Here is a 25,789-nt window from a genome sequence, read left to right on the forward strand (position 1 = left end):
TCGGCTCTCTGACAGAATAGAGCCAATTTTAACAAAAGCTAGTCAGCGAGATACAATATCTTCAACAGTAACAAAGAAAAGAAGAAGAAGGGACGGGGGTGAGAAATGAACTGACGATTGCTAGAGATGAAGCACTAGAAGTGAAATCAAATCTCTCCATAATCGAAAAAAAATATATTGGTCTGTGAAAAACAACAAGTATTAAAATTGCGCGAAAGAAAAAGTATATTTTATCATCTAAGAAGAATTATAGTATAATGGAAAAAAGTCAAACAAAATATTAACCAATATAAATAAATATTAAGTTAAAATGTAGAAATTATATCTATTAATAAAATGTATTTGTCGAAAATAATGTTTTTATTTGATTTTTAATTTTATTGATATTTTTCTATAATATTTAATAGTTAGCGGTTATCGTAAAAATTTTGATTATTGCTTTTTTACTTTATACACAGAATCACATATAATTGTGAATAAGAGTGTGAAATATGAGACAAGTATAAAAAAATGTTATTCTGAGTTTAAATTTTTTGTTATGCAACGAATTTTATTACGCAGAAATCGAATTGAAATAACTTTTTTAGTATATAACAAAAACTCATTTCAGATATTCTGACTGTATAAATTATTTATTAATTTTAAAGTTTATTAATTTTGTACTGTTTAATTTATTTAAACAATGCAATGAAATTAAAATAAACTTAATGTTATTTTCTTACAATTTCGAATATTATATTTAACATTATTTGGCATTACATGATCTTTAGTCTTTATCTGAGATTTACGGAGAATTTCAATTCTATTTGAGAGTCCATTTAAGTTGCAATGAATTCAACGAGCCATTTCGGAAATAAGTGCACCGCCAAAGAAGGGGGCTTTCCCATGTTGGAATCGAAATTTATTCCAGACATGTACGTTCAACCCTGACCCTGCTCAAAGCCTGGAACTTAGACCGAAACCAGAACAGGGGGGTGTAAGAATAGATATAAGAAACAGGCGCGGAAAAGAGAAAGCGAGAATACTCAGCAGCGCTTAAAGATATTGAAGAAGTACTGTGCGATGCTAAGTTATTATATGTGAAAAGATAGCTGGTTTAGAAAATTAATATTTTGCAGAACGTTCCCATAAAGTACGTATCTTACTTGAGTACACACTTTCTAATACTAATCGATTGTTAAATATAAAATGTTAATTATCATAATGCATCGATTAGTGCTATCTTATAAATGCACGTATTTTCAGAATTTGTGCCGGAAATATACTTTTTGTTGTGTTGAAAAATTTATTCATTATTAATTTTTTAATTAAATGTATATAAACGAAAAATTGACCTATACAGAAATGTGCAAATGAAAATCTATCAATTAAAACTGTTTCATGAATTTAATGTAATTTGTACGTTTATAGTTGGAGAAGGAGAGTGTGAAATTGACATCCCTAAAATGATTTTATTAATATTATTTTTTGGTAATATTTTTATTAAAAAAGTGTGTAAACAAAAATTCGAAAATTCGTACGTATACATATATGTGTAAATGATGAGCAGTTTCGAATGAACTACAGAAAGTTAATTTTTTTTTATGTTGAAGGTAACTAACTTTACATCATATAGTGACGCATATCGCTTCACTGTTACCGTATTATCCATTGAAATGTGATTGCATCATGGACGAGAAAACATCTAACGCGATTATTTCCTACAAACAATTAACCTGTTTATCAGCGCGTGTAATTAATTTTTGCGATCGGCAACTGCTAATTTATCGACTATTTTTAACGAAACAAATATTTCGTGGTTTATTTCATTTCACTTAAGAAGTATTAATTATTAAGAATGATATAATATCATCTTATTGCAATATTTATGGGTCATAATATAATCTCAATAACGATAGATTGTAATATATCTTGCTTGGAGTTTTTCGCTAATTTAAATATAATTTATTCACTTGCGAATGGAGAGCGCGGATTAATACATGAGTCACTATATAGAATATAATTGAAGTAATAAAAGACTAATGTAACTGTATCGCTCGTTTATTAATAACACGTGTATTTCATTACTTTTGCATACGAAATATATTTCATATGTACAATACTGAATTTTAATTGCATCTTATTGGCTCGCGATTGTATACTCATTAACTCGACTTTATTAATTGCATCGTTCGTTGTTTTAATTTGTGAGAATTTACGGATGTAACGGATCGAACGAATTATGAAGCTTTATATCTTTTTGTTGTTTTCAATCGCGGTTTGAGATTTCGTATATTTCGTATACGCTGTGAATAACTCCGGGAGAATCGTGCAAAGTATCGTGCGATTATCCTATTCCAATTAATACGCCCATTTGTAATTAACTATGTTTTCTCGAATGTTATGGATGTTACGAATTTAATTTTTCGTAGTTTGTCCATCTTTGTCTATTAGTAGTTTAATAGCCCCAGAGAGTAATTTCGTTTTTCATAATCAGATGAAACATTCAATCAGTATACAATTCAGATATAAAAAAGCCTTAGAGAGAAATTACTTAGAGATAAAAAGAACTGTGAATAACTCTGGGAGAATCGTACAAAGTATCGTGCGATTATCCTATTCCAATTAATACGCCCACTTGTAATAATTAACTGTGTTTTCTCGAATGTTGTGGATGTTACGAATTTAATTTTTCGTAGTTTATCTTTGTCTATTGGTATAATACTTTAATGGCCCCAGAGAGTAATCGTTTCGTTTTTCATAATCAGATGAAACATTCAATCAGTATACAGTTCAGAGATAAAAAAGCCTTAGAGAGAAATTACTTAAAGATAAAAAGAATCCTCGGTTTTATTTCTAAGGCTGATTTTACAATAGGGTCATAAGCTGTAAGAAATTGACCAATCATGGTCGATTATTCTCCTCACATTCGACTGTGATCAATTTGTTACCGCTCATATAACGACTCTATTACTGTAGAATCGACTTTCCAAAATATACTTATTATTAGATTTTTATTTTTATTAGATTATTATTATTAGATTGATAAAAATCATGTTTTAAACATATTTTGAATTAATATCAAATATGTTTCAAGCATGTTTTATATATAAATATATACTGTTTAAAACATTCTCAAACGTTAACATATTTCAAAACACATAATATTTTTTTTTAAACATGATATTTGCCTGACTTATTGAACTATATATATGTCTCTCAAAATATGGAACTTTAATCTGAGTATTCAACTTTTTGATATCAAGATTCATGTGACGACTGTAAATATAGGTCATGAAGGTGCGAGTTCTCTTTCTTATCTCTAATCCTTTTTTTTAATAAAATTTAAATGTAATTGAAAAAAGATTTCAAAAATAATTTTTTAATATTCATTTGGAGTTTTGCTTCTTGAATATTGGCTCCGTTTATCCGAATAAGATTTCTTGAGTGACGTCGTCGGTAAGATATTATCTCGTTTTACATGGCTATATTGGACCACTTATTCTTGGTTCGCGGCAAACAGTTCCGCAAAGTAATTGCGTCTTACGCAAACTCCTTTCTTTTTCGATAATTCAAGGTTCGGTGCAAAAAATCAAACTCGTCAGAGTTTTGCTTCTCCACTCGCGCGTTTGCTCGTTAGCATATCCATCGAAAGCTTTAGACGAATCGATGCTGCTTTCCTTGGCTCTTGAAGAAGTTTCGTTGACTGCGGAAAAATTGCGGGTGCTCCTGATGCTCCTTTCCCTCACCATGACATTTTAACTTTTATTTGATCTTACCTCTAGACCTTTCATCACGCTTATCGATATTTCCTCGATATCTAATCGAACTTTCGGTCATGACATGATTATATAAGGCTCATTAAAAGGTCCACCAAAAGGAAGCTATTTAAAAATAAGAACTCTCTCTTGTTTAAAACTTTAATTTTGTTTTCAAACAGTTGTTATTTAAATATCAATTTTGAAAGAACTTCGCTAGTTTTTAACAATTTTATTGTGTAATAAAAGAATATAATAAAATAATAGAAGAAAGGAAAGTGGAAAAGAAAGTGGAAAGGAAAAAAGAAGCGATGAACGTTAAGATAGATTATCTTATTGTCTCAGACTCCTTGAATGTACAACTGTGTAAATATAGGAGAGAGTGAGGAAATTGCGAGCACGAATAAACGCAAACGATCTATACTATTGCAGTACATTAGAGTGTAGTAATAACCTCTCATTTCTCGCATCTAGTGATAGTCCATATAGTCTCTTAGTTTCGTACTATACATAAAACCATAATCCGTACTATACATAAAACCATAGAATGTACACGTTGTATAAACATTACATGTTTTCGATATTGATTTAAGAGAGAATGGGAAATTGCAAATATCAAGGGAGAAATAAAACTGACGATTATTTATCAATTATAGAATCCTTCTTGGAATTGTTTATTTGAAGGATACCGGCTTTAAACTACAATAAACATTTATATATTATTAAACGTTAATATACATTGTTAATATACACTTTAACGACAAATAAAACCGACTTTATATTGTCCTGCATAGCGGATAATTCTGAACGGCAAGAATTTTATTTTTGAATGAAATTATAGTTTATTCATATATATGTTAATTATTATAACAATAATATTATTTGATCGATTATTTGACGAAGCAAAATATCAAAGTAACAACCAAAAATGAGCAAAAAATTTATTAAATTATAATTAAACTGATATATTAACAATAAATAAATAAATCCTAATCCAATCGTAAATAAAAAAACGGAACTAATATCACTAATTAACTCTGGAGGAAGACTCTGTGAGTTGAAATGTTTTAATGTATAAGATTTTTTATTGATATTGTATCTCAAATATATATTATTTTTAATTGTAATCTAACAACTTTTTTGGTTGTTACTTTTATATTTTAATTATTATAATTTAAAATTAAATGACTAAAATATTTTTTGAATAAAAACTTCTATTAATTGATAAGTAGTCGTCGATTTTATTTAATTGTTTCCTGTGTGTTGGTAATTTCTAGTAATTCTATAACTTGATATTCTTTAAAACGAATAAATACAAGAAGTAGTTACTTTTAGGAGCTAGAGTCAACTTATCGAAATACTATCGTTTTAACTCGCGATCGAAGATTGCTCTACACCGATGAATGTCTGTAGGACGCGTTTATTTGCGCGACTAAATCTCTCTTTCTCTCTCTCTCTCTCTCTCTCTCTCTCTCTCTCTCTCTCTCTCTGCACAGAGTGGATTGTTACAAGAACACAGTACAGAGTCTGCGGTATTTCGCTAGCCAGAAGATCGCATTACATAGCGGATACGCAATGCAATGGCAATGCTTGTGTCTATCAGATTTCCGTTTCGCTTCGTGAAATGGTAATCTGTCCAAGTTTCAGATTTATTCCGGTTTCGGCACGCAGCGTGGCTGGACAGTAGTCCTTCCGGATAAAATTACTTTTTAAACGAAATGGATTCGATGAAACAGTTATTATACACATTTTCACATTTCAATTTCAGATTCATTATGCTGACATCCACGATATTACTTTTACACATATTTCATTCGTTTTTCCCCGATCTATGAGAAATGTTCGAAAAAAAGCTCTGAATTTGCGTTTCTCTCTCGGGGAAAATGGTTGAATGACGCTAATATGCTCATGATGACATAATAGAGTAATGAACGGGGCCATGGGCAATGTACCTATATCGATCGGCTGGACATTGCGCGGCGTCGCGAGAAGATGCGAGATTACAAGGCACAAAAGTTGGGAATTCAGTTTAATTAGATCTCTCGATAATAAAATTGCAGGCACAATAATTCCTGACAACTGAATTTTGCTTAGCCCGAGTTCATGGATCGTTACTAATCAGTTTGGATGAACTTTTTTTTAGGTCAGAATTTCCGCCAAAAGCTATATGCAACTTATATTAAAATGCAATTTGGATATTATTAGAACATTTTCGTTTTACAGGAGAGTATAATTCTTTTATCATGATCTTTTTAATATAATTGATAATTGACTTTTATAATAATCGTATTTTATGATTAATAATAAATTAACGGCAATATCAATTATTCGATTAATGACTAATTCTATTACGATTATTTTATTAATTATGTAAAAATATTAATTATTGTTCGTTTTATATCTTTTTTATGTATTGAATATAGGATCATAATTTTTCAATGGAAATTATCTCCATGTAGTTGTCGTTATTTGGCGATAACAACGAATATCCTTGCATGTATTGTTCTTTATGATCGGCTTATGATGGAAACTTTAGTAATTAATGTAACTTTAGCGACTGCAGCGTTCTCGCTTTCGCTTCGACTGAATTTCGACATCGATTATAGTTAGTCGTTATTGAACTTGGTTGAAACGCTTCCCCTCGTAATAACGCTCTCAAAATTCGCAAGTAACGGTCGTCGTTAAGCTAACTGGGTTGTAAAACAATCTACTTCTTTTCAAATAACAATGTCTCTTGTCTGTGTACTGCATATTGCATCGAATATATGTATAGAGTGTCTGAAAATATCACCACTTTTTTTAGCAATTTGAAATAGAATTTCTTTAACAATTTTGTTTTAATAATTATTTAATTTTTTTTTTAGTTATTTAATTTTTACTGGTTCTCCACGGTTTCCTGATATACTTCTTAAATTATTTAACGAACTTCCGGATGATAAATGGTTCATATGCCTGAAACACCCTGTATACTTCACCGAATGCTGCAATGAACAATGGTGCCTTCATCAATTGCGACAGCGCACTGATGTCGTGTTCGTTATCACGCGGTGAATGCCACTCGATATCCGGTGCCGTGCATTACGCTTCGTGGTTGTGTGCCAAAATCCTCCCTTCTCAACAAATTTTCCCGAAATGAGACGGCATACCTTACTCACGGTCGAAATTGAAAATGCTTCAGGCTGGAACCGTAAGTTTCATTGTTGTCGTCATTACGTTTCTATGACGACCACAAACTTGTTCGATAAACGCTGAATAATAAGTCGGTGGTTCATTGCGGCACGAATGTGAATGCTTCTAATAATATTCTGTGCTTTAATAAGCGAGCACTATGATACTATTTCGTGATTATGTTAGAAATATTCTCTTTATTACGGAAGACACAGAGTTTCTTTATAATTAAAACAGAAACAATGAGAATATGTTAAAATTGAATTAACGAAAATTCTATTGAAAATTCTATTGTTTTAAAGTCTAGTCAAAATATGATTTTCCTGTCTTAATTGCAATTTAATTAATTTAGGTGGCAATTAAAATGGTCATTTATTAAAAAATGTTGATATCAAATTGATATCATTCGAGCTAATATATATCAATTTTCCATTAAATGTTCATGCCGTGACTCCACATTTATATTCGTGTGTATTTTTATTGAGCACTTGTAGGGGCTTGACCCAAGTCAAGATAAATTCCCTCACTCACTCACCCATTCTCTTCCAAGTCAAGTAGTCGTACAGACCCATCGGATTGGTCCTGTTTTGTATCACGGAGATGGCCAGGAAAGCGCTCGTTGTCGACACTCCTACTGCGAACGAGCTATCCTGAATTGAATGACCGGCTTGTTACGCACTAATTTTGATTGAGTAAGACTAGGGACGGTAAAGAATCTCGACTCATTGGCTTTATCTATAACGATGTGACATTGAGAGGATAGTAATATCTTCTTAGTAGAACTCATGAAAAACGGAATTGCAGATCAGTAAAACGAAATGCTTGCCACAAACTGGAAATCAGAGAAATTGAAAACGGTCATATAAATCAAGGAAAAATCAGAGAATTTAGCAAAATTTTATGAAAAATTTTATTAAAATTCTTACTCTCTAAATTTAAATCAGTGGATAATCACTAATTACTCAGTGGCATACTTGGCACTGATAATCAGTGATTATTCACTGATTCAGATTAGAGAAATTAAATATGCGTACATCACACCTACGCAGTTTTTGGAATACTATCAACTTAATAATTAAATGCAAGTAGTGTCAATAGTAATTTACACTGTTATGTTAAATTGTTCTCTCAACAAAATATTTAACGATTTTTAAATCAGAATAAAACTCCAAAAAATTTTTTTAATATTATTGGAAGTATCAGAGAAAATAATGGAATTTTATCTAGAAATCAGAAAAAAAGTTATGGAATTTTAGAATGAGGAATTTTTTGTGCAAGCCTGCTCGTATCATTGAAAAAAAGTTTGGTAACAGAATCAAATATTGAGTGAAATAATTCCGATTAAATGTTTAATTAATATAACTAAAAATAATTCTACTTTTTAAAATATTTAGAAAGTATTATCAAACATATTGTAATAATAAAATCAACTATTTGGTAATACTTACTAAATATCTAAAAAAGTAAAATTATATTTGGTTATATTAATAAGCGAAACATTTAATTGGAATTATTTCAATATTTGGTAGCTAATACCAGACTTTTCAGTATGAATAATTATTGCGTACATACATGAATAAATATATGTAAAAGACTGTGGCTAATTTTATGTTTTGCCATCTCTTTTTCTTATATTTGAAAATTAATAATATACTTTAATTTATCATTAAATGCATTTTAATTTTTTCTTAAAATGCATTATATAATAAATTAATTATAAATATATCTTATTATCTTCGTTTTTCTCAAATGAGATTACATTTTCTATTAAGACACTATTTGCGAGTCATAAAACATTTTGCACGGACAACGTATAAATAATAATATTCTATCATAACTTTCTTATTAACTTTGTAGAGACAAAATCATAAACAAGATCCAGTTTAAGCATTTAATATATGCTATGCACTATCGTCATCCTCTCTACTACTTTACTACTTTAACGCCACACAACAAACATCTTATAGATAAAACATTCGCTTGGATAGAAATAAGCTGACATTTTAATTATTGCAATGAATTAATTTATTCGATACACGCATAAGACTCTCGCACAATCAAGTACATTTTCAATTTTCGGGCGGCATATTCGTCAGTGAGAGCCGAGTTTTCCGATAGAATGAACGGGCCGCGGTTGAAATACGGAAACCGCAGGCAAAACGTAATCCGGCAACGATATTTCGATTCTATGTCCTCGCGGTTTCACGTAGGTGCAAAAAGCACACTCGTTACTATAACATAGAAAGGTGCACCGCGTGCGAATGTGGGATTATAAATTTGAAACAGGATCATACATCCTGGTGAGCGAGAGGGTGCTTTTTTGTGCACGGGCTTACCTTGCCGGAAAAAGAATATAGTGGATCGGTAAATCTTCTCGACGTTGATGAGACAAGGTTCACTCTTTATACGTAATTGTAATTTTCTCTCAGGAAAATGTTGGCTCTAATATGCGCCTGATGCTCAACTCGTAATTGTGATTTATTGGCCGCACCTTGGTCGTTCGACTGAAGCACGAAAACTTGTAAGAGAGCAATGCAGAATAACAGTGGGATTTTTACAGTATTATTATAGGATAATGGAGGTGTTAATTTTGAACAAGCGATATATATTACAGAATTTCCATCGGAATAAGAGGATATTAACTATATTTACAGCAGATTATTTTATTTTCAATTCAATTATTTATCAAACGCATATCGTATGATTGTTCGTTATATTTATATATAATGTCAATAATATCAGTATTGTTTCTTTTTTTTAAGTTTAGAATTCAGAATAAAGTTCTAAATTAAGAAAATAAAGATGTCATAAGTATTATGCATGACATATTTGAAAACGCGATTGAAAAATACTGTTTGTTAGAATTGCACTTTTATAACTATACATTTTCTTAAATTTTTAGAGTAGATTCTCACTTTAAAGAGTGAATTATTATTCCACAACTTACTACATATGATGTATTATTCTTAGTTTAAGAGTATAAAGCAATGTTGATATTTCTAGTAATTCTAGTAATTTAACTGTTAAATTAAAAAGTGAAAATTGAGTCTTAAAAAAAGGTCGCTCAATTTTCAATCTTTAAAAGTAAGAGATTTCACTCTTCAAATGTGACAATTCACTCTAAAAGTTTTTAGAGAGCAAGTAAGTTCAGGAGTTTAAATGCGTTAAAAAATCTTTAAGTCAAAAAAAGAGCAATGCCATAAAATATTAGTCCGTGAATAGAGATATTGTGATTTCACAATAAAACTAACAGAACATTGTCGAAACAGGATAGAATGAGTGCATCGAAGTCGAATGCATGAATGATTTTTCGTTAGTGCGTAAAACATACATTTTAAGTATTTATAATGGAAAAACATTATTTTTTTTTAAATATTTAGAAGCAGATTATTTATAAAAATCGTGCTTATTTATTAAAAAATCATCTTGAGAAAGAGAGAGAGAGAGAGAGAGAGAGAGAGAGAGAGAGAGAGAGAGAGAGAATCGTTCCTGTTTAAATATTTTATTTACTTCTGTTTTTGTTTGATAATTATTTTATGTTGTTTAACATAATTTTTACATAATTTTTTTATTTATTACGAGAAGACATATGAAATCATCGTACATTTAATAATGTAAATTTGATACGTTTCATAATTATCGATTTTTTACACTTGGATTCCTGCTTACTAAGTGCGTTCCCGAATCAACATAATTGGAGAAAACTCAGAAGTTCTTGATCTGTCTCATGCTACTGTCTCCGTTTGAACTTTCCGTCATCCGAGACTCACCGCAACAGCTCTCCAATTGCCGCGAGAAAATAAAAAGCGCATAATTAACGAACTTTTGGCAAATGTGAGCTTGCTTTTAACACGCGCAACCTTCTTTTCAGATGAATGTCTGAATTGCACTAGTTTAAAATTTCATGGGGAAAAGAGAATAACCGGTTTATTTCCACTGTCCGTAATATTATTCCACAACTTACTACATATGATGTATAGTTCTTAGAGCGTAAAGCAATGTTGATATTTCTAGTAATTCTAGTAATTTAACTGTTAAATTAAACAAAATGTATTTTGAGGGAAGTAATAAATGTTTTGCGCTTTCATCTCTTAATTGTTATATTCTTATTACAGACTATTTCTTTCTTTTTGAATCAAACGCATATCATTCATTGACCACAATAACGACATAATTTAATAAACAAAGTTTTCTAGAAAATAAATTTCATTGTTTTAAATCATAAAAATTTTATAATATTAACTTTGAAATATAATTTTGATATAATAATAGAATTTAGAGGAATAAAAGTACCTCTGTGTGTGTGTGTGTGTGTGTGTGTGTGTGTGTGTGTGTGTGTGTGTGCGCGCGTGTGCGCGTGTGTGTGTGTGCGCGCGTGTGTGTGTGTGCGCGTGTGTGTGTGTGTGCGCGTGTGTGTGTGTGCGCGCGCGTGTGTGTGCGCGCGCGCGTGTGCGTGTGTGTTTAAAGAATTTTTCTTTTCTTTTTTTTTGTTTTTATTCTTTTTCTGCAAGCAATTAAAAATGACAATTCTTGAGTTATATTGTTATTGTAATAAATGAACGATACGCTATTCTTCTAGTATATTTTCTATCTTAGTATATCGAGTATATTTTCATTACTTTGTTTTAAAATTTTTATAGCAGAACAATATATATTAAAAATTGATATATAGATGGATAAAAATTGATAGATAAAGCGATACACTTACATGTACTAGTTGAATATTAGTTGTTATATCGCGCAATTATGATATTTTTGATATAATATTAATTGTTAATCCTATATTATTAATTAATGTTTATCACAAATAATATTAATTATTGATGTATAATAAACACAGAATATACAACGAAAAGTTGATATCGCAACTATAGCTGAATTCTAGTTCGAGAGAAAAAGCTAAATCACGTTGGATAATTAATTCGCATTACTTATTTGGACAAAATACATGTGTGCCTTGCTCGCACAGCATTAATATTACACTACCGTCTTTCACGAGATTAAAAACATTCGTATCGTACGCACGATTAGAGAACAACAAAGGTATACAATTAACGATGTATATGAAAACGAAGGACACCTGCTCGTGGCATTCTCCTCGACGAAATTCCCTGATGTGCCCGTTTAGATTATATCGTTTTTTAGGGAATTTTTAGGGAAAGTAAGCAAAAGCTTACTTTTGCTTAATTCCTTGTTTGAATTATCACCTTTTTTGTCGCGAACTTGCTCCATGCACAAATGTGTTTTACAGCTTTTATCTGTTAAAACTGTGATATAAAAAAACCTGTCGTATTTTTATGACCCGCGGAATGTGTTGATTTACTTACTTAATTCAATTTTGTTTTAAATTATTTCTGTACCTGAGAAAGAAAAGTGTGAGCGACATTTACAATAAAAATTATATAAATCCTAAATAATTCATTTATTAGCACAGTGACAAACAGTGTATCTGTATTAGCAGTGTAATTTCTCTTTACGGCGAAATGAAACATGAAAATTTCTTCATTGAATTTATAGAAATCACACTATCGCGAAAATTTTTTTTGCATTTTGCATTTTAAACGATGAATATCTGGATTCTCATAATTTTTCCATATAATTCGGAATTCCGAGAAGGAAAAAGATAATACACGAGATATTTAAAAACTTTTTTCCCTTTATAAGTTCGAACTTAGCAATATCAAGTACTTAAATCTTTTCTCGCAAGAGAAAAAGGAAGTTATCTCTCTCAAGAGGTACGGCATCTATTTGAGGAACTTGAGATATTTAAGAAAAGTGAAAAAAAGTGAAAAAAAGAATGAGAGAAAAAAGACTGTAATAAATGTTGTAACAGTAGCAGCATCATGAGATTGATAACAGTAATCATGGCGAATTGTAGCAATTATAATAATGATGATACCAACGAATAAGAAGACGGTAATGATATCCAAAAAGGGAATTGATACACAAAGATGCTCAAACTATGAATTACAAATGAATTGATAATTCTGTTTACGTTGTACTTCTTTTCTCGTTATCCCATGTGGAGATAATTTGAAATGAATTCCAAAAAGGAAAAATAATTTTACATAGTTACTACAAAACTAGAATCAGGGAAAAGCGCAAAATTTCCTGGAAAATTGGAATTCTTGGCTTTAAAGGAATTTAATATGCGTATATCACATACGCAGAGTTTCGGAATACTTATACCAACTTGATAATTAAACGCAAGCAGTGCCAGCATTAATAATTTGCATTGTTATGTTAAATTGCTCCTTTAGGGAAATATTCAACGGTTTTTAAGTCTGGATGAAAATATAAAAAAAAAATTCAAAATATATTGAAAGCGTCAGAAAATCGTGAAATTTTGTTTAGGAATCAGAGAGAAGTTATGGAGTTGTAGCAAGTGTGAGGAATTTGTGACAACCCTAGTTTTTACTAGAATACGTATTCTGTCTGTGCGTACGGCAACGATAACGGGGTTTAGAGCCGACCGCGAGACAGCAAGGGTGGTACGTCGTGCTGCGCGATACGCGATGCAACGCGGCGCGGCGCGGCGCGGCCTCTTCGGCCACGCAGTTCGTCGACGAGCGTCGCACTGTGTGTTCGCGTGCTGCGTATCTCCTCTCTCTCTTCACTATTTCTCACATCGTTCTGTAAAGTTTGACAGTTCGCGTTGACACTAATTGCGTTTGGTATTAGACGCGAAAGCCACAAGCCAAGGCAGACGGCAGGCTAATCTAATCGCGCGACTCTTTCGCACGTCTCCATTTTCTGACGTTTTATTTATTTATTTATTTTTTCCGAGGGACAGATTAAATTTTATCTGACGGCCCAGTGAGAGAATCTCTTATTTTTTTGTCTCGCGATCGATAATAGGCCGACTTGCCAAGAGTGTTCGTGTGTTGGATCGCCGCGATTTTCTAGACGCTCCAGCGCTCCACGCGTCGATCGTGTTGTCAATAAAAATCTTTATATCAATGAGAACGTTATTCCGCTGTGCTTCATTAATTCGAACGAAATCGCAAGCTGTCTTCACGATTTTATGTCACGTCATTTTTGCGAAATATAGATTTAACTTTAGAATTTCAAGTTCATCGACTTCGCACAGACTTCGTATGAACGCATTATTATAAGTGAGTAACGGTGCACTTTTATCAGTTGCAACAAGGAATTGCAAAGATAAAATAGGCAAAATTCATTGTAATTTACTTTCTACTAAATCTCGTTATATAACGGGGTGCTGAAATTTATTTTCAATGACGTAACTGTAAGATGGTGTTTCTGGCACCTCTAGAAATTAAGAATCTAAAATCTGAGAAAGAAAAATTTACTTGCTTGTCTTTTGCTTGCATTCATTTGATTCATCTTTTTATTTTGTTTGTTTATTAGAGAATTAAAAAATTTAATACCTATTTAATGTAGCATCTAGTGCTCAATTATGAAATAATTCAATTTTCTTAACGTTATTTGACCTCTTTATTCTTCGTTTCTGTGTGAAACGAATTTGATAAGCTTGGAAGCTGCTACTACTTGTACTTTCACAACTAGTCAATAGGATAACTTAATTATTTTTTAAGATATTGCCCCGACAAAAAAGTTGTGAAAGAGTTATTACAGTTGTTTGTATTTAAAAATAAGAAAGCTGCAACATTATTTAATTTCTAAGATTTTAATTTAGAAAGATATCATAAAAAGATAAATAAAAGTATTCGTTAGAGTAAGAAAATATTAACATAACATTAGATCCTATATATGTACAAAGTTGAGAGGAAATTAAACGTATGTTTAATTTTAAAGAATTTTGGAATTTAATTTTTGATTTATATACTGATATTATATAATACTTTGATTGTCACTCATATCGGCATAAATTTTCACAAAAGTCCCGTCATTCATTCACAGATGACGGTTTTATTTTTCCCGATTAAAAATAATTTTACTAATTATTTAAGACATTAAAGAAAGAATAAATAATTTGTTTTTAAAGAAAAGTATTAAAAGTATTAAAATAATTGAGCTTATACTAAAGTCTTTCATAAATATAAAATACTCCTATAAATTGACATAAATGTTTCATATCTAACAAACAATAAGAAAGTTTTATTGAAAATAATATTAATTAATTTTCATAATACGTTTAATATTTTGTTAGTTTTCCTTTGATTTATTGTCTTTTTCAAGAAAATACAATAAATTAAACTTTATACTTATGACCAAAGCTGTATATATTTATTAAATTCAAAAGCTAAAATCAGGCAATCAAAGTTAAATCAATTTTTTTTTTCAACAAAAACAAGTTAAAAACAATTTTTTTTAGCAGTAATTAATTTTATTCTGCAAGTTCAGAAATAATTCTTTAGCGTAATTCTCTCACTCGAAGATTTATTTGCTAGAGTTTTGAACAAATTGTCTCATTGTTAGCAAACCTTTCAATTTTGATATTTATATGAATTATGCATCAAATCACATTTACGTATATAATCTACATGCAGATGTAAATTACTGTCACATTCGTTTTTATACATAGATGCTCAGCTCGGGATTACACTACTTCAAATCACGTTACCGTGCGGTAGACAGCTCTCTCAAGCTTGATACAGAACTTCGAATTGTATCATCGAAATAACTTTATCAAGTTCGATAGAGTTACGATTCTCGCAAAGTGTATCTTCGCTTACCTGCTACATCGTATAATGGTACTTATCATTATATGCATGAGTACTTATTGCAGATCGACCGCGCGCACGTTAATACACTATTTGAAGCAATTAAGGTATCTTTCCTTTGAACGATATTCTTCAGACAGAAATAAATTTCTCCTGATGATTAAAAGAATTGAAGCACTCTGTTTATATAAACGAGCTTATTGAAAATCAAGCTTGCATAAAAAAGAGAAATTTTTTTAAATATCGAATATTTGTTGAATATAAAATGAATTTTTAGTATAGTTTATAAATTTTATACGAGAAACAATTTATTTCCTTTTATATTTATTGGAAAAAAATCGCATGTCTTTTTGTTTTATAAACGTTAGTGTAATCCAACACAGTTGACAGATTTAAAACCTTGAGTAACACTCATTACTAATCGGCACATTAAAATTTGTCTATGAAAAGGATGGAAACGCAGAATGACTAGAGAACTGGAAATTTTCGGAGCTTCCGAAACTCCGTCATTGAATTAAGCTCCAAATTGTATCCGTGTTCGCGTACTCCGTCGGAATTGGAAATCAAACTGACATCCGCGGAAACGAAACTGAAACGCACAGCCGCGTTCGGAGATTATATTTCCGGAGTTCGTCCGTCCGAGAAGTGCACCTTGAATCGCGATACGTACAACTTTGATGAGCCAGGAAATAGAGACGAGACAAGTTAGTCTCCCTGCGGAGTACGCCGCCTCTGAGGAGAAATCGTGTCAGACGATTTTACACGATATAAAATTGACTGTTCTTTGTACGCGAACATTTCATTTTGTTATGCATATTTTGCACGCTAAAAGAAGAAATGTTGTGACAAAAAGGCATATTTATGTTGAGAATTTAGATCAACTTCGAGTTTTTTTTTGTTTTATTCTCATATAAATAATTTAGAAATTATTATTTATTATTTTCAGAGACATAGCCTGTACCTTAAAAATATACAACGTGATAGTAAAATGATATCAATATTAATAATATACAATCAGGAAACTTATATAAAATTAAGAATAATATTTTTTGATAAATACTATTATTTATAAGAATAATAAAATAGTGTTATGTATATACAAAATACAATATAAATTAAATGGAAAAATTTTTATACTTTGCGGATATACAATAAAAAAAAACCTTTACGCTTTTATGTAATATTATTGTTGCAGCTGTTACGGGTATTTCAAGAGTAGAGAAAAAATTTTCAAAACCGCGTTGCATGTACCTTTAACCCAACTCTCTTTTTTTATTTTACTTTTTTAAACGTGACAATCTAGAGAAAATGTTTAGAATATTTGTCGGAAATATTTTTTAGAGGAGAATATATTACGGAGCATTGTAAAAAAGATGGGAAATGTAGTCTTAACTTTCAAACTATACAAGTTCTCTATGTAAAATGTATGGATTCTGTTACTCGTGATCTTTGAAATTTTTACATTTTGTGAATAAGATTAAAAATAGAACATCTCTTATGTTTTCACGGAAAGAATCGTTGAAGTGATGATAATGGCGCGTAAGAAGCGGTCGTTGAATCAGATTTTCTTGTTTAGTCTTGCTCGGTCGCCACGGGGTACGTCCTTGGAAGCGTACCGCTGCCGTAAAATTACCGTTCCTTCTCTCCTTGCTTCCTCGGTTTCCACGTGCAACAGACGAATCGTAAATTCTACGGTCGACAGCCAAGATGCTCGAAAGACCCACTTCGTTCGTGCCGGTCTAATTCATTCTGAGTCGACAAGGTATACATATAGCCGACGACGGAGTGCGAATATCGAATTGCATTTTCAATCAAAAACCCGTTTATCGTCTCGCTCGTCAGTTCGCTCTACTAACGCCTGGTTCGCTAACGTTTTACTAATTTACATCAGGTTTCTCCGGCGGGACGTCACAGATCACAGTATTAAGATGTTGCGTATGAAACGTTATACTTATACCAATATACTCTCTAAATCTCTCTGAATCAATGTATAGTCACTAATTACCCAGTGGTATACTTAGCACTGATAATCAGTGAAGTTTAACTAAAAAAAAAAGAATGTTTGAGCATTATATAACTGACATTTTCACGTTAATTTCAATCTTCTAATACCGTATTTATTGAATTTAAGCACTAAAACAGGTTAATTTTAGTGCTTAAATTAAAAGTTCGTTAGAATAACTAAAAGTTAGATCACATAATAAAAATTAGCTAGGTTAGGGATCTCATATTTAATTCATTATTTTGATTACCAGTGGCATACTTGGATATCAGTGATTATCTACTGATTCAGATTTAGAGAATACAAAACAGATTTTGCTGAAGTATTTCAAAATTTAGATTGATAGATAGATCTGAAAACAATTTTATATTTAATATAATTTTATATAATTTTATATATAATGGACCATTAAAATAATTGTGTAGAAAATTTAAGCATGATGAGCAATGCTGCAAAAAATTTTGACATTCCGCAGTTTGAGTATCCTAGAATTATTTTGATAATTCAGATATTTCAAGATTTCATATATAATTTTTAATTCTCATTATTAAATTTTTTTAATTCGATCAAAGTGAGATTGCAAGAACAGTTTCTCTCGGCGAAATACGAAAAGCGCAACCAAATCTTTCCAGTACATCTTCTTCGGAAATTATATGAAAATTATGCGGAAAGAATAATTTTACTATACTATTTAAAAATGTATACAAATCTAATTTAAAATAATTTTATTGAGTCATTAAAATAATTATATAGGACATTCAAATTGATTGCGAGAATGTCAAAACTTTCTGCAGCATTGTCCATCATGGGTAAGATTCTAATTAATTTAATAATTTGACAAATTATTTTCAGATTTATATCTAGATAGCTAAATTTTTAGAATTTTTAGATAGCTAATATTTTAGTAAAATCGTTCTTTCCGTGAAAATTACACGAAAAGGATAATTTTGCTGAAGTCTAAAAGTATATCTAGATACAAATCTAATCTAAAATAATTGTGTTGGATCATCAGAATAATTGTAAATGTAGGACCCTCAAATTGATTGCTAGAATGTCAAAACTTTTTGCAGGTATTAACTCATTGTGATTAAAATTCTTATGTAATTAATTTGATGGACCAACAAAATTATTTTCAGATTTATATCTATCTAGTTAAATTTTTAGATACTTTCTTAAAATTGTTTTTTTTTCTGGGTAGAAATAAAAGAATATATAGGAATAAAATAATTTTATATATAAGATCTCCCATTCTGCACGACTCGTTTATTTACTGGCTTCGTGCACTAGCTAATGTTATGTACGCTGGCTGCGCTTTTCTCTAGGGTGTTTTTAACTTTAATCTCATCTATTATGCTGCGCACGTGTGTTTTATTGTAGTATGAAAATTGACAGAATGCGACACTGTAAGCTGCATCTGTACCGCATAATAATCAGGCTCGATAAAAACCTGTTGAATTCAGTTCTGTGACGAAATTATTCATGCGTCTTCATATATGTAGAAAAATATTGTAGAGAAAAGATGTTATTCTATCAAACTTTCAAACCGAGAGAGGGTCGATGCTAAGTGGATCAAAGAAATACGTGGATGAAAACTAGTTCAGCGACTTTCTGAGAATTGTCTCATACAATTTACTCTCGGTCTCTTTCTTTCATTAAGTCAATTCAGGCCGCTCGGTTGGACCCTACATATGTCTAAATTTCGATTATCTCTCGCCATGCCTCGGGAAAACCGACTTGGCCGACGTTTTCGCGAATTACGCCGAAATCTAATTTGTGCGCCTCGCTATCCGGGCTTTGCATGCCAAATTGGATAGCCATCAACGCGCGCTGTCGCGTAAAACCGTCGTCGGTTACGAGAAACGTGGCCACGCGGCAAGGCGTGTTCTCTCATTTCCATAAATTGATATGCACTTCTGCTCGCTCTGTGTACGAGTTGTCGCGTCGCGCTGTGTCCGTAAACGCGGCAACTCGTTTAACCATCTTGCGAGATGCACGTTATATACGATGTTCCGTTTATATCTAAAGAGAATATTCGGTCGCTCGAATAAATTTCTTCAGTCGGAAGAGAGAGAGAGTGCAAGAAAAAAAAGAAAAAGGACTCGACACACGTAAACTCGGTTTTATATTAATATTTTACATGAGAAAAAGAAATGGACATACGTAATAAAGTACACATATGTAGACATATGTGTACTAAAGTACAATCTTCATGTAGAATATTTTCACGAAAAGAATGGTTTTGATGATTTATCTAAAAATTTAGTTAAATATAGATCTGAAAATAAATTTTGTTGGACCATTATGTAAAATGTTGAAGCTAGAATATTAAAATTTTTTGTAACATTATTTATGCTTGAGTTTTCTACACAAATATTTTGATAGTTTAATAAAATTATGTTCAGATCTATATCTGGCTAAATTTTTAGATATTTCAGTAAAATTATTCTTTCTGGATAATTTTATATCTCTTTTTAAATGCTGAAAAATGTATCAAGATTTTGAGAGAATGTATATACTTTCTCTACTTTTAAAGAATTTTTAGGCTTATTTTTTGTATCATATTTTAATTATTAATACTCTAAAATTAAAATTCGTATATTCTCACGTGATCTTATGTTCGATACTTTCGTAAACTGTGAAACATATTTAGAAGCATTTGTGTATTTTGAGTTAAAGATTAGGATCACGACTCTCTCTCTCTCTCTTTCTATTTTACCTAGTTTATTATTCTTAGCTATGAGATCGAGTGAAAATAGAGCGAAAATAAATTCGCGCGCCATTCTTAACCGGGTGAAAACTTGATTAATACTTATCACAACCTCCATTAACGCTATTATTAATCCATTTGAACTATATTCGGATGTCTTTGATCTAAATATTGAAAAATTTTAAGAATTGTATTTGATGAAAAATTTTGATCTCAATTATATTATTAAATAAAATATATTATTAAAAACATATAATATATAATATATTTGTATTTTAATAATATAATATTTAAATATTAACAAAAACTGTCGTGAAACTAAATGGCGCTTTTATAGCATGCTTCTACAGCAAATTGCAAATTTAGAGTATTAAATCTCTTTTGATTTATTCCACAATCTCGAAAAGAACGGTTAAAAAGTTCAATTTAAGAGGAATTTTGATGAAATTTTAATAGCCTTTGTCTCGAAATTTTGTCCGTGACTCTTAGCAAAGCAATGTGAACGTAACTTCATTCTTCAGGCTCCTAAGATAGAGCCCATTATCATGCCTTATATTTCCACTTTACAAACGAGGAGCAAGAGAATTATCGGGTCACAAGGCGAGGCATGGCGCCAAGAAACGCAAGCGTCTTTCTGTTCTTCAGTGTCGAACTTGACGAAATGCCGAATCGTAATATCGAAAAGATTTCGAATTTCTAGCGCAGCCAAACGCTTCCAACGCGGCTCATTTTTCATCTTTTGCGGAAAAGCCCATAAATCCAGCCTTATATCGATTTTGTGCGTCAGCTCATTTTTTTTATAAAGAAAATAGAAAAGTTGTAAATTATTTGATATTGAATATTGAGGAGAATGAATATCAAGAGAGAAAAAAAGCTCAGATCAGATATAGCTCTGATGATCAAAATAACTACAAGTTCCTTTATAATACATTCTGTCTATAGAAAAGATGTCCTACTTTTCTATCTGGTCACGACTGAGAATGGCAGGTGTACTGTAGCTATGAAGTCAATCTTTAATGATAAAATACGAATAGTTTTTGTAGTTAAAAACGATGAAGTTTTTGGCGACTTATTTTTTAATTACAAGCGATGAAATTGTTCCCTTGCGTTCTTGAGTAAACTTCAAATAATCTTCACTTTTTTACTTTGATAAGATTTTAATTTAAGCATTAATTTCCAAAGTACATGACATTAAAACTTGAAAACTACCAAAAGTTTCAAATTTGCTGTTCTATCGCGATAGTTCTTTTGAAGACAAATTAAAGCGTTGTAAATGATTATATTAAATTTTATTATTTGATAAATGCTTGTTACTTTCAATATTTTATTACAAACAGTGTCAATTTAAAATTAGCACATTTATAAAAATCTGGCTATGGATATACATGTTTTTATATGCCATTTCGCTAAGTAGTTGTATGCTTTATTTCATATAAAGCTTATGTGGAGATACATAAAGTGTGTAATGTGAAGATGGAAAATTAATGGTATATCTGTATCTTTGTCTGTCTATCCGGTATAGTTTTGCATATTACGTGCATTATGGGCCATTCGATACACTGCCGTCCTGAATTTTTAAAGCGTTACGTGTCGATTCGTGTCAAGTGGCTTATAAATGGAAAGCAACGTACTACACTTGCACATCGTTCAATAGCAGATTTATCGATAGATGGGTCGCTAAGGACCTTTAAATCTCGAGGGATTCCCACAAATTATTTTGCGGATCTACAATGTTTTATAAGATGAAAGACGAGCGTCACATTTTAGCTGAGAGGACTTAAAAAAAAAATTTAGCAAGACTTACCAATATCTACACGGAAAGAACAGTTTTGTCGTTTAAGCAAAATTTGCTATTCAAGCAAAAATTTAGTTATTAGATCAGAAAAATAATTTCTGAAAATAATTTTGTTAAACTATCAAAATAATTATGTAAGACGTTCAAAATAATTATTAGAATATTAAAATTTTTTTGCAATATTGCTCACCATGCTTGAGCGGCTTTTACGGTTATTTTGATAGTCCAATAAAATTATTTTTATACCTGTGTCTAACTAAATTTTTTTTGATACTCCAATAGAATTATTCTTCATGTATTAATAATTATTCTCAATTTCAAAAGAAAAGATATGAAGTATTATCATAACAAGATAATTAATTTATCGATATTAATTTATCGATTATCAAAATTAAAACATGAATAAAATATATAATTTGATGAGGTTTTTAATAAAAAAATTACACTTTATAATGTAACATGAAATATCATCGTTTAAATTATTTTCCTTTTTCAATTAACGAATTAATAGCGTTATGATAAATTCTATAGTATTATATCGAGCACATACACAGAATAGCAGATAATATTCATTTGCTTTGAGTAAATATCGTGTTGCCGATACGTCACTCACCAATCGCTAATTACAAAATGCATACCTTCAATTATAGGATTAAAATAACGATGTTAAATAAATGCAAATTCATAGAGATGGCGAAAAATAAGGAGATCAAAGACAAGAGATAATATTCTTAAATTTTTTCTATCTTCTAACAATCTTTTCATTTTAATATGTATATTATTTTTCAATTAAGATGAGCTTTAGATAAGACAAATTTATTGATAAAATTTTTAATTTATATTTTCTCTTACAAACACACATACAGCATCCCTAATGTAAAATAAGTGTAAAATAAAGAGATTTGCCTTTTTTATTCCTAGTAGTCAACAAATTTTTTTTCGAGAATTAAGAAAAATCCTCCATATTTTGCAGAAATTTGGTCTCAAAATTTATTCTGAAACAAATATTTTGGGGGAATATTATCCTAATAAAACAATATGCGACCTTGCGATTTTGTTATCGCGATGCAGTTTCTTTTTCAAAGCCGTCGTTATCATCGTATCATATCTGTGAGAGTGTATGAAGAGGAATAAACGAGAAACACATTTCCGACAAGGTTGGTTTTTGCGTTTAACGTAAATCGTATAGAGACGAAACTCGAGCGTGCGGTTTTGCGGGCTGGTCCATGCCACTGCGAGGATGTTGGCGTGCGTCTATCCGCGAGAAAACTTCGAGGTGAAAACCGTGGCGGTAAAGCTGCATCACGGAAAATCCAAGAGGAAGTCCAAGTCCGTCCCAGCGAAGGAAAAACTTCCTTCAAACGCCGCAGAGACGGAATGCAACAACGGCGAGCAAGTAAGTAGCGAGGTAAGGTTCTACTCGGCACTTTGCTGTCTCTCGCTTTTCGCTCCGCCAACGCGAAGAGACTCTGCACTTATATGAATAAATACTTAGGAGTTGGGAAAGAAGCTGTTTGACTATATATATATTCTGATTGTGTATTATTAAATCTGTATTCTTAAATCGTACTAAAATCGTGATTATAGAAATGCATGTCAAGAACAAATCGAATATTTCATTCCAATATTTTATTAGTTATTCATTGAAAAATATTAACTCTGTTATAGTCTAATTAAAAGTGACGCTGATAAAGTTGAAAGAAATCCATTTACATGTTATGACATTATATTTAAAACATATGCATTAATTTCGTGCGTTATTAAAGCTTTACCGTTTAAAAAGTTTTAATTAGTCTTAATTAAAACGCACGTATGTCTGAAATATTTTACTTTTATAAGGATGATCGAATAAATATTATGGAAAATTATTTCATTCGATCCTCCGTATTTACATTTTTATCAGTGTACCGTATATTCTCTCTTAAGCAAGTGTAATCACCATAATTGCAGGCTTGCTCTTTCTCCGCTTAAGTTTAGCCATTGTACTTTCTACACTTACGTTTTCTTACTTTCCTTTGCGAAGCATTAGCTTATATTTATTTCCTTTTAATCAGGAAGTGGAAAAGGCTAGAGAGGAGAGAGCAGACCTTGTTAGTTTCATTTGCGACTTCATTCATAGTCATTAATTCTCTCTCTTCTGTCTCTTTCCCTTTTTAACGGACTATAATATTGTAGAATGTCAATTTTCACATTATTTAAATATCTCGAGAAGTCGTGAAATATTTCCGTCTCAACTCGAAATCTACAAAGAGACTGCAAGTGGAAATTGTATTAAACCTTGTAATCGTAATTAAAGAAGCTCCGAGTCAGAAATACGAATTAATTATATACTTTTATTTTTTGCATTTAATTATACACTTTTATTTTTTGTCTTTTATACAGCGATGACGAGTCGCACTTTCATTAATTTCACGAATGAATGCGCCCAAAAAAAGAAAGAGAAGACCAACTCAAGCCGGCGCGGCGCTTCGCCGAAATGAACAAACTGCCGATTACAGCTTTCTCCGCGCTACCTGTTTTCAGGCTCCTCGAAATTAATTTTGCAGGCGGATCATCCCTCGGGGATTATCCGCTTCTACAAGAATCCGCGCCTCTATGAGAAATTTCTTTTTCGTTTACGTGTATTCTCAAGAGAACATCTTTTCGCAACTTTCCCGCCCATTCACGCACGGAAACGAATTCTTGGCTGGTTATCGGCCGGAGAGATTATCTCTTTTTCCTTCTTATATTTCTTTCCAAGAAGCTGGCCAGATCAATTGAGGACTCGGCGTGAAAGGATTGCAACCGCCGATACTCTTGCAGCAAGCGCAATTATCTTTTGTCGAAAGTACCCTCGAAGATAAATGGATAAAGAAAATGTGAAGAATGTACTTTGTAAAAATTAGATATTCTCGAGAAAAGTAGCATTTTCCAGGACTTTTATTTCTAATTATTATTATATTTTTTATATTAAACTTTTTATGACAAGTATAAGGATAAAAAATATTTGATATTAATTTACAAAATTAATATCTTTGTGTTAATTTTAACATTTTTGCACCTCAGAAAGTTTACTATATGTTTTTAAATTAACACTTTTATTTTTTACAGTGTGAGTTATGAATTTGACGTGTAAAGCGTACAATTGATAAACTGCAGCGTTTGTTAAAAAATACATATACTGAAACACGTGTGAAGCGTGACGAGTATGACCCAGAAAACTCTGAGTGTTCGTTTTTACAGGTTAAAGTAGCATAATGTACGTATCTCGTAGACTACTATATGTATCATAACGGAATGGCGGGATAATGAAATTGAATGAGATCGGAGGCGAGTCGTTCGTTCTGCCGGCGGAGCTGTCGGGAAATGGCTCCCTTTTCATTTCTCTTGGCGATCGCGCGATACGTCCAACGCAATTCCGCCGTTTCATTTACCATTCTCAACCGCGTTCGCGCAGCTAGTCTGCTCGAAACAATTAACTGTCACGCGAGTGAACGCGCGCGGAATGAAAAGAGGCAGAAGCTGAAACGACGGGGCCTCCGCCGAAGGCGTCTGTATTATATTATCTTCCCCGTTCAACGGGCGCGTCGTTATTGTGTCGAGCAGTGTGATACTTTCGCTGTAACTGCCGCTTCGAGATGTTTGATTCGCACCGGGAGACGTGGTCCACGCGAAGGATTGTGTCACTGCTAAGATTAATTTATCAATAACTTATTGTCCAGAGTTATCGATATATATGTATATATATATATA

General features: G+C 31.5%; 1 protein-coding gene across 5 annotated transcripts in view; it reads left to right on the forward strand.

Moving 5' to 3' along the window:
* LOC108689553 (putative mediator of RNA polymerase II transcription subunit 26) overlaps positions 1-25,789 on the forward strand; it is a 92,519-nt gene that overhangs the window by 26,076 nt on the left and 40,654 nt on the right. For 2 of the 5 annotated variants that reach the window (XM_018196358.1, XM_018196360.1), the window contains exons 1-2: positions 13,985-14,020; positions 23,143-23,465. The exons of 2 other annotated variants lie outside the window; for them this stretch is intronic. In XM_018196358.1, coding sequence (XP_018051847.1) covers positions 23,298-23,465 — 168 coding nt within the window. In that variant the 5' untranslated portion in view covers positions 13,985-14,020; positions 23,143-23,297. Of the gene's footprint in view, positions 1-13,984; positions 14,021-23,142; positions 23,466-25,789 lie in introns of those variants that run through there. One more of the 5 variants, XM_018196359.1, reaches the window with a different exon arrangement.

Source organism: Atta colombica, unplaced genomic scaffold (assembly GCF_001594045.1).
Source record: "Atta colombica isolate Treedump-2 unplaced genomic scaffold, Acol1.0 scaffold27, whole genome shotgun sequence".
In the NCBI taxonomy this organism is placed as follows: Eukaryota; Metazoa; Arthropoda; class Insecta; order Hymenoptera; family Formicidae; genus Atta; species Atta colombica.